At 53.8% G+C, this 10,157-nt stretch overlaps 1 protein-coding gene across 1 annotated transcript; it reads right to left on the bottom strand.

Moving 5' to 3' along the window:
• Window positions 1-348: 348 nt before the first annotated feature.
• Window positions 349-3,232, bottom strand: TRIL (TLR4 interactor with leucine rich repeats). Its single transcript, XM_036247137.1, has one exon. The coding sequence runs from the start codon at window positions 2,963-2,965 to the stop codon at window positions 527-529; it is 2,439 nt and encodes an 812-aa protein (XP_036103030.1). The 5' UTR covers window positions 2,966-3,232; the 3' UTR covers window positions 349-526.
• Window positions 3,233-10,157: the final 6,925 nt, after the last annotated feature.

The raw sequence follows: 10,157 nt of genomic DNA, 5'->3' as shown, positions 1-10,157 counted from the left end.
AACCTCCAGACCAGTGGAGTCCCTTGCCAAGCCTCCTTTGTAATGGTAATAAGTTCCTTTTTCCTTAAATAAAACCAAAACCAAAACACTTTGGGGGGGAAGGGAGAAGACACTGAACAAATAAAAAGCATGTATCCAAATCTCTTCCTGGCCACGTTGGGGCTGAAGGCCCGTTTTCTACCCCCAGGAGGGTCGGGCTATTGGCCACTGCATTGCAATGCCACAAAAGCCAACTCATAGCTGCACCGAGGACCCCGCATAAAGGCCTCCCACTTCTGGGCCCCACCATCCATGTGTCCCCTAACCTTGGCCTTGACCACCAAGTACCATTCATTTACTTTATGAGTAGTGGGGGGGAGGGGCGGTGCCGAACTGGCTGGCTGTCCCCTTTGGCCTCTCTGGCCAGGTGCACAGAAGGGCGAAAGGAGACGGTCTGATAAAATGGTATCTTCCCCTGAGGTGGGTTGAAGGGCCCCGGCTCCTCAAGGCCAATGAGCGGGTCTCCACACCCCTGGAGGCCCTGGATCTAGTCTGCAAACCGCTGCAGGAGATGGTCCTCCCGCCTCAAGCTGCCGCCCGCGCCGCTGCCCCCGCTGTCCATGAAGCGGTCACAGGGAAACTCGATGAGGTCCGCCTCGCTGAGCGCGCACACGGTGGTGCGCGGCCTGTGCGACTGGAACCCGGAGAAGTCTGCAGACACGCCAGTGCCCATGGAGCGCAGGGGCCGTCGGGTCGAGTACATGTGGCGAACGTGGACAGGAGCCCCTCCCTTCCTCCTGGCCCGCAGCTTCCTCCGCAGCCAGCGCGACGCCCAGGCCGCCAAGGCCAGAAGCACGAGCAGCGCGTTGACCGCCAGCAGAGCCAAGGTCAGCAGCTGGTAGTCAATGCTGCTCCGACTCCCAGGCTCCGGCAGGGTAACCAGCCCAGCGCAGTGGTCCCGGGGAGCCACTGGGCAGACCCGGCCCCCCAGCACACTCTCCACACACACCAGGTACGGAGTGTCCCCGCGCAGCTCGCGCAGCGTGGCCGAGTCGCTGCGCTCGGGCAGGTAGACGAAACGGTGGAATTTCGGCTGCTGGCCAAAGCGGTCGAAGAGCAGGCGGAAGCGCGCGCCGCCCAGCGGCCGGGGGCTGCGGTGCTCGCGCACTGCCCAGCGCACGGAGGCGCTGTCGGCCCCCACGGCCTCCACCGTCAGGTTGCACAGGATGAACTTATTGAAGTCACACGGGTCGGACACCAGCGGTGGCAGGCCCACCCCGCCGTCGGACTGGGCGGCGCTCTCCTGTTGCTGTGCCGCTAGGAGCTGCTTCGCCGCGCGCTGCCAGAGGTCGCTAGCGGGCGGTGGCGCAGAGGATGGCGTAGCGGTCGGGGTGGGCTCCGCGTGGGCAAGATCGGCCGGCGTCGGACGTCCCCCCTCGGGCTTCTCCAGCAGGTCCAGGGGATGTGGCGCCGGGCCCGCCACAGCAGCGGCGGAAGGGCCCGGCTGCTGGAGGCCTGGACCCCATCGGCTCAGCCTCAGGGCGCTTCGGTTGCCCAAGAGCTCTCTGGAGGCCCCATCCCAGGGCACCCCGGGCAGTAATCGACCCCGCTGCTGTGGCTGCGGCTGCAGCGGCAGCTCCTCCGCTAGGCCACCCGCAGGGGGCGCCATCTTCTCCCTCGTAGCTGTGGGTAAGGGCCGCCGCTTGCCATCGTCCGTCGGGGAAACCGAGGGAGAGGGCTCGGTGCAAGACCCGTTCTGCAGTTGTTGGTCGTCCAGGTAATCCAGGTACTTGCCCCGCAGGGCCGGGGGGTGGCGACACTGCACGAAGACGGTGAGGAGCCGGCCTTGAGAGTGCCAGTCGCCCATCCAGCGCTTCAGGCCCCGTAACCGGCAGTCGCAGGTCCAGCCGTTGCCGTCTAGGTCCAGCCGGTAGAGGGCCGGGCTGGCGGCGAAGATGTCCCCCGAGAGGGCGCTGAGCGCGTTGTCGCGTAGGCTGAGTTCGCGCAACCGGCCCAGGTGGCCAAAGACAGTGGGGTGGAGAGCGGACAGCTCGTTGCTGCTCAGGTCCAGCGCCTCCAGGCTGTGCAGAGGTTCCAGCAACGCCACGGGCAGCTGGCTCAGACGATTGCCCTCCAGGCGCAGCTCGCGCAGAGCCTCCAACCCCCAAAAGGCCTCCGGCGCGAGATGCGTGAGCTGGTTGCCCCTGAGCGACAGTAGGCCGAGGCGCGGCAGGTGCTGGAAGACCCGCGGGCCCAGGTGCTGTAGGCTGTTGGCGGAGAGGATAAGGGTGGAGAGGGAGCGCAGCGGTGCGAAGGTGGCCGCGTGGCGTAGGGAGGGCTGCAGCTCGTTGGCAGAGAGGTTGAGAAAGCGCAGCTTGCCCAGCTGGGCGAAGGCGTTCTTGCCCAGAAAGCGGATCCGGTTGGACTCCAGATGTAAGTAGAGCAAGTTGCCCAAGGGAGCGAAGACCGCGTCCGGCAGCGCCCCCAAGGCGTTTCCGTCCAGCCGCAGCTTGACCAGACTCTCCAGGCCCTCGAACGAGCCTCGGCTCAGGCGGCCGATCTCGTTCCCGTTGGCGTAGAGGATGCGCAGCTTGCGCAGCGGGGCCAGTGTGCCCGGCGGGAGCGCCTGCAGGAGATTGTTCCCCAGGTAGAGCTCCTCCAGTCGCGAGAGCTTCTCGAAGGTCTTGGGGTGCAGAGAGCGGATCTGGTTGTATTGCAGGTCCAGCCGTCTGAGCTGCCCCAGGCGGTGGAAGTCAAAAGCTGTGATGTTGGTTATGAAGTTGCCGCCAAGGCTGTAGGTGAGCACATCCTGAGGGCTCGGCAGCGAGCTGGTCTTGGGCACGGCGCGGAGCCCCCTGTTGGTGCACAGGAGGTGCTGGGGGTGCTGGCAGTCGCAGCGCTCCGGGCACACCGGCTGGGCCCACGGCGGGAGCGCGAGGCAGCCGCACACCACGAGCAGAAAGCGCACGGCGCGGGCAGCCTCCATTGCCGCCCGCCCTGCGTGCAGCTGCCGGATCGTCGTCTTGGCCCGCCGGCTCTGTGTCTCCTCTGCATTCCCCTTGGCCTGGCCAGAGTCGCTAAATGGCCTCTTTTGGGACTCCGCTGCGCGGTCCGGCCCCTCCTCCGCCCTTTGTCCGGTGTCTGGCCCGGGTCTGTGCAGGCTTGCTTCGCCCAGCCAAGTCAGGCGGCGCAGGGCGCTCCGCGAGCTGCGGGTGCTACTTGTTGCATCTCTGCAGAAAACTGTTTCTTCGGGTGAGCGTCGTGGGGCGGAGGGGGAAGCGGCTGAGTTTTTTGTTTGCAGCTTGAGTCCGGAGAGCTGGATTCCCTGGCACGGATTCTCACCGCCGAGTGGATTCCCCAGCTGCAGGCAGACGGGAGCCCTTCCAAGAGCTGCTCGGGGCGCGGCTTGGCTGCTGCGCCCCGGCGGGCGTCTCGGCCCCCGCGGCCCGCGCCTCCTCGCCGGGTACGGGACCCCGAGCGCGGCCTGCGTGGAACAGCCGGGGGAGGAGCCGGGGTGCGCAGGCTGCGTCCGGAAGGGACCCAAGTTGGCGAGTGGCGAGCAAACCGGGCGGAAATTCGTTCTTCCCACACTCTGCCCCTGGGGAGGCAGGCGGGGAAAGAGGAGACGGCGGAGGGAGGACAGACCCTGGCGGGGGGAGGGGGAACGCTAAGTGGCTTAGTGTCTGGTCAGCTGGAGCCCGGGACGCCAAGTGAGAAAAGTAGGGATTAGAAACAGCTGTACGGGGCGGACACGCTGGGCTGGGGGCGGGGGTGGATTACCGGTCGAGCAAACTGGATTTGCAAACAGAGACCTTTTTATTTAGACGAGGACACCAGTCGCGTCAGAGCAGTGGGAGCGCGGCTTGTTTTACTCGTTTTTAAGTCGCTTGCTCTTCCAGGTACCACCCTGCGGGAAGTTGGGGCAGCGCGGAGTCCGCCAGCATTCAGAAGTAGTTTTGGGGAGCACGAGGTTGTCTGCAAAGAGGTGTTGTGGGCCACTGTCAGGAGAGGCTAGGTCAACCCATTCTAACTGCAGCGTGTGTGGGTTTGGGGCAGCCTGCTACGTGTAGCAGAGGAGCGGCACCCCCTTTTTAGGGATCCGGACTGAAAACCCTGCTGTAGGCCGGAACAAGGAGAAAGCTCAGATCTGGTTGTACCACCTGAAAGTGTCTCTGTCAGATGTTGGTGATTTAGCCCCATTAATTTTCCTCCCTCGGGGAGATTCTGCATATGTGTGTGTGTATTATATATATAATAACCTTCCCAGGTACCTGCTGCCTGCGGGGGTAGAAGCTATATAGTAACTATATATATAACCATATGTATAAACCACATATAGAATCATACACACACAACCCCTTCCCAGACCCTGGGACCTGCAGGGGTGTGTGTGTGGGGGGGGGGTTGGGGGGCTCTGCTGGATGTCTGGCTTGCAGTGATCTTCAGAGTCTTTAGGCCAGGTGAGGTAACAGGATTTGCAACTGTTCTAAGGCCTGGCTTAGTTGGGGGAAGTCTTATCATTTATTATCAATAGAGAATGGAGGATTTATAAATGGCTCCTTTGAGGGCAGCCCCTGCTGAGAATGAAAATGGGCAAGAAAGAGCTGTTAATTATTATTTGTTCATGCAAATTATCTTGCGTGATAAACACACACCCCAAAGTGTTCAGAAAATGTAGTTGTGAGTACATACTCTGTGGACAATGAAAGGAAAGAGACATATCTTCCCCTCAAGAGGCTGACGATCTCGCGGGCAGAGCGTGGCATGAAAAGTCTCAATAATGATATGAGGCAATCTCTGAGAAAGCTGCTGAAATGCAGATGAGCTTTAATAATTCCAGTGCTTGACAGTGATTAATGATCTCACTTACCAATGCATATAGGTAAGTGATAGAGACAAGTTCTGAATTTGAGCACGAGACAGGTCAATGGCAGCATGGTCAGTGGAAACAGCATGGGTGAGCAGGGACCTGGACTCCAGGGTGTTGCGGAACTAAAGGCAGGTAGTAAAATGTCCAGTCAGGGCACAGTGAGTGAGCAGAGCAAGTTTGCTTGTGATTTGCTTTGAGTTTTCAGATAAAGGATGAACTTGGAGAAGCAAGTATCTGTCAAGATGAAAGATGAAGTTACACTGGTAGTTTGGTTTTTAGTTATTGTGAGAATCTTTAAAACCCTTTTAATCGCTACTCACTCCTCTTTATGAACGTATGAGTGCCCTAGAGGGTGAGACCCAAGCCTGCACAGTGTGGCACAAGCTGTGCTGCTCTGGGCCCCAGGAGCTGGTAGGAGAACCTTCAATCTTTGCTGGCAACAGAGGTTACCCCAATTTTTTTAAGGAACGATGCAAAGAAGCTTCTGGCTTTAAAATTGAATCACTGGACTTACCTGGGATGGAGCTGTGGCGGCATCTGCTCTGATTCTATGGCCTGGGGACACACAAAGAGCATTCTGGGCAGGAAGGAGGTTGAGAGAGGTATAATGTGGAGGGAGAAACAGAAATCAGACCCTACCCTATGCATCAGCCTCCTCTCCGACTCTGTGCAGAAAACTTGCAGAGAAAGTGAGTGGAGCAGGCAGGGTTCCCTCAGAGGCCACTATAGTTTGGACAAATCACTCACTCCATTGAGGGTGTCTTTCCTTTACTGATGCTTCTAAGTAAGATTTAGAAAGTGATCAGACCCCTGAAGCCATTCAGTATCTTTTAATGTTTTGGCTGTCTTTGCTGTTATTGCCCAGAGTTTAATATTCTACCGGTAGTCCTGGATTGCAGGTGGAAAGAACATATAGAGTTTATGTCAAAAGACAGTTGCTTTTCATAACATTCCATTTCCTTGCAGTAATCCGTCCGCTGCATGTAATTGACCTTGCTTAAAATAGATGTAGCGTGCCATCTTTCACATAAGTACAGACAGTGTCTGGTAGGTGTTACTAGCACCCTCAACCCAATTTCAGTAAGAGTAAGACTTTGAGATCTACAGATAAAATGATAACACGTGTGTGTGCATATAAAGTTTTACTGAAAAAAGTGTGACTACAGTCTTAACAAACGCTTCCCTTCTATAACCTGAGGTCAGCTTTACAAACGAAGGGCATTTAAACACTTCCGAGTACATTTATGTGATATTCATACGTGCCCCCAGTGGTCCCTCCCTGTCTGTAATGCTACACGTTCAGGTGTTCGATTAATTTTCATCTCTCTCTTCCAGGAGTTAAAGTGGCATTTTGCTTGAATCTGGCAGTACTTAGAGTCCCTGGTAGTGAAGAGCAAAAACTCTAAAACTGCTCTGGCTTAGAAGCCTCCCTGCTGCTGGTGATCAGGCAAGAGGCCTGTGGTGTGGTGGGCATTTAGGATGTGCCAAGTCCCAGGATGCGTGGCGGGAATTCCGTGGCTGATAAGATACAGCACTGGAGCTCAGGGTGCACCAGCTTAGCGCCGAGGCTGATACACCAGAAGCAGTTGCAGCTAGTGGGTCAGAGCCGTGGGTGGAGCTGTGGGAGGCCGGGGATGTGAATTTGGCCCGAGAGCTGAAGGAACCTTCTGGGGCAGGAAGTGCTGAGTATCACCTAGGTGCAGGTGAGGGGGACTCTCAGGAAGGGAAGCCCAGGGACATATGTAAGAGTGATTTAGGAACCTCCAAAAACTCTGTCTGAATCTTTGTTGGTGAGATTTTTTTTGACATGTTTTTTTATACTATCACACAACCCTTGCTCATACAATGACTTCCAAATAAATATTCCCTATTCCCCTTTAAGAATTTCAGCAGGCAGTTGACATAACCCTGCTTGTACCATAACATCAAACGGTACCTCTGCCTAAATAACCTAGGTGCTATGCAAAGAAAATGCTCTCTATCTAGTTCTTGCCTTCTAGAACCTTGAAATCTGTGACAGTGGTTTGTGCAGATCATGTTGATAGAACATCCAGACCCAGGTATTTGCTTATGTAAAATATACTATATATATTTTGTAGAGATACTGTATATGTATACAGCACCGCTATTAGAATAGAGCAACCTGGGTCCCAGTCCTCCTCTGGTTGTGTTTCTCCCCAGAAGAGCAGGATTTGGGGCTTCCTTAGGGATCACCCAAAGCCTGTGACTCCACTCGAGCTCAGGGTTCCTGGGACCCTGGAATTCCCAACTCAACTGCCCAAGTCTGTGTAGACCTTTTTCCCATCTGTTTTCTTGGGGCAGTCATGTCATGAGTGGATTTACCCCTCGGGCCAAGAGAAGGCCAAAGGGCAACAGTGCAAAAGGAATCTGGAGAAGTCAGCCAGGATTTCCATTGGCAACGCTGGAGTCAGAGCTGAGGGGGCGTCCCAGACAGGGGGCTTCCCAAGTGTAGGACAGGCTTGCCCGTATGTAGCATTTTAGGAGGAGAAAGTACATGCACTGGATTTAGAAAGAACGAGGAGAAAAATTACAGGAGTCTGAAGGAAAGCATTTTTTAAAATGTTAATTCTACTTTATTATAACATTGCCTATACCTAATTTTCTGTGAAAAACAATAGTTTTTAGTAAAAGTAGGGACGTAGTTGTCTCCGTTTAAATGCCTAGCTCTTAACTACGTAATGTCTTTGTTTATGGATGGGTCCAGGTTTGACCACGTTCCAGGAGGTTCAAGTATTGATGATGCTTAAATGCATAATGTGCATAATCACGAGTGGACGTCCAGGAAGGAACGTTGTCCATCAGAGAAACAAGAACCTTGTCATCTCGCTCGCCCTTTAAATCTCAGCTTTCAGAGGTCAGAACACACGCGCGTGGGGGCTGGCTCCACGGCTCACCCGTGAGGCGTAAGGGTTCTCAGGCGTTCTTGCCCAGGCACGGAAGCTTCTTGGGCTGGCCAGGGATGCACACTGCTTTCTTCCCGAGCCATCTGGGCTCCACTGCAGGAAGGATTCCAGGCCGTGTCTTCAGCGGCCCCTGGAGCTGGCCCGAGTTGGCCCAGGCTGGACAGGTTGGAGGCAGGGACAGCTCTGGCCAGGCTCCCACTGCCGGGAGAGGTGGGCCTGCCAAGCCCGGCGAGCAGCTTCCCGGCGCTCACCAGGGCAGCCTGCAGAGACAGCATCTGCTTCCTCACAGCAGAGCCAGCCCGACACAGGCAGTGTGGGCCCAGCGGTCCTTTGGCATGTTATCAGAAGGCTGCCACAACGCTCTCTGTCTGCATGGGCCTCATCTTTGCCCCAGTTGGAGGCAAGCTGCTTGGTCCTAGGGATTAGGAATGTGAACAGGTAAACCCCTGGTCTGCAGGATATCCGCTGATGCTCCGTTTTCCCTCTCAAGGAAATACCGATTCCCAGCCAGGTATCCGCCTTATTAAAGCGGAATCTCTGGGGCTAGGCCCTGGCACCTGCTTCTAGAAACCACCAGATGAGTTTTAGACACACTTAATTCTAGGAAAACTAGTGGATAGTGTTTCCCAAACGCCTCTCCCTGACTGGCTGGTTATGTTAGAAAAACCACGGTAATAATGATGGGCACTTATGCAGAGCTGAGCGCCAGGCAGGGGTCTAAGCACGCCACATAGAGTTAACGCATTCATTGCCACAGCTACCTTGTGAGGTAGGAACTATCCCCATTTTACAGAGGTAAAAAATTATTTGAATTAATAAACTCAAGGGCCTATTAAAAATACAGGCCCCTTGCCCTGGCTGGTTTGGTTCCGTGGTTACAGCATCAGTTCGATTCCGGTCAAGGTCGCACACCTCGGTTTCAGTTCGTACCCAGCCCTGGTCAGGGTTGTGTGGAAGGCAACCAGTCGATGTATCCCTCTCACGTAGATGTTTCTCTCTCTCCCTCCCTCCTTCCCACTCTATCTGAAGATAAATGGAAAAATATCCTTGGGTGAGGATTAAAAAAAAATACAGGCCCCTAGGCCCACTCCCAGAGATACTGAAGGAGAATTCTAAGGCTTATTCTTGCCAGGAGCCCAGGGGTAGGAAAAGGCGTGAGACTGGGGAGCGGGACATAGCTGACAGGTCAGTGTACCTAAGATGATAATCTAGGAGGACAGGGCCATCCCAGATAGAGGTGATGAGCACCGTTTGCTGTAATAGCAGTTATCTTTTGAGAAGAAAATAATAAAGAACTAAAACCTTTGTGGAAAGCATCAGCCCATATAACACTGTATGTGTTTAAGGCCGTTGACAGGGTGATTGCTTCCAATAGGCTGGATTTTTGTCCTAGGGAAAGCCTTCCTTACCCATCAGTTCGAAGATGCCTGTATGTTTAAACAGATTGCATAGCTACGAAAATTACAGCGACTTGTAGGTGTCTGGCAAGCCAAGACGGAAGTGCTGTTGTCATGAGCATAATGACTGAGGAAATAAGGCAGATCTGGTCACAGTATAGAGTTTGTTTTCGTGTAACTGAAATTTTATAGCAGTAATACAATGACATTTCCCTTAGAATAGAATTGAGTCAGTAGCCTAAGGAAATCCTTTGGGTATAAAGTGTCTCTTATTTCTAAACAAATACTTGAAACTATTTGTCATCTTTGGGAGCCAGACCCATAAGTGTATTTTATGGTACAACTTCCCCCTATTCTTTTACTTGGATCTCTCCATAGGACAATAACAACATTGGTTTCACCGTTTTTGCCCCCGCCTGGCTGGAGGACAGCGGCGTGTTCAATTTCATCTCTGTCGCACTCAGCAGCTGTTGTGGAATTGTCAGTTTTTACAGAAAGCTGGAAGAAAAAATTTTAAATGTTAACAGTTGTTCTTAGGTGGTGAGAAAATGAATAATTATTTATACTCTACTTTTCTGGCATTTTCTAAATGGTGTGCAATTACTATGTATTTCTTTGACATTAATTTTTAAAATGATAAATATCTAATATCTGGTTTGAACCTCAACAGAAGTCTCATAAGGCAGTTAGGTGAGGATTAATCATATTTCCAATTTGGAGGAGAAGATGCTAAGAACTAGAGAAGTTAGCTACCTTCTAGAATGATCTGCCACTATAGACCACAATCTAAACAGTTGGCTTCTGACCCCAGGTGTTTCTAGTTGGATTTTGCTAGACTCCCTGTTAGTACACACCTATAGGTACACCTAATGAAGCCAGTTCAGGGTGATATTCAAAATATTCAACAATGGATACAGGAAGAACACTGGCCACTCTGGTTTGGCACTGCCCAGTCAGGGCAGAGGAGGCCGTGAACAACCAACCAGG

The sequence above is a fragment of the Molossus molossus genome, unplaced genomic scaffold, assembly GCF_014108415.1.
Source record: "Molossus molossus isolate mMolMol1 unplaced genomic scaffold, mMolMol1.p scaffold_m16_p_7, whole genome shotgun sequence".
Classification (NCBI taxonomy): domain Eukaryota; kingdom Metazoa; phylum Chordata; class Mammalia; order Chiroptera; family Molossidae; genus Molossus; species Molossus molossus.
The sequence above is the reverse complement of the archived record's forward strand: the minus strand, read 5'-3'. Positions and strand labels throughout refer to the sequence as shown.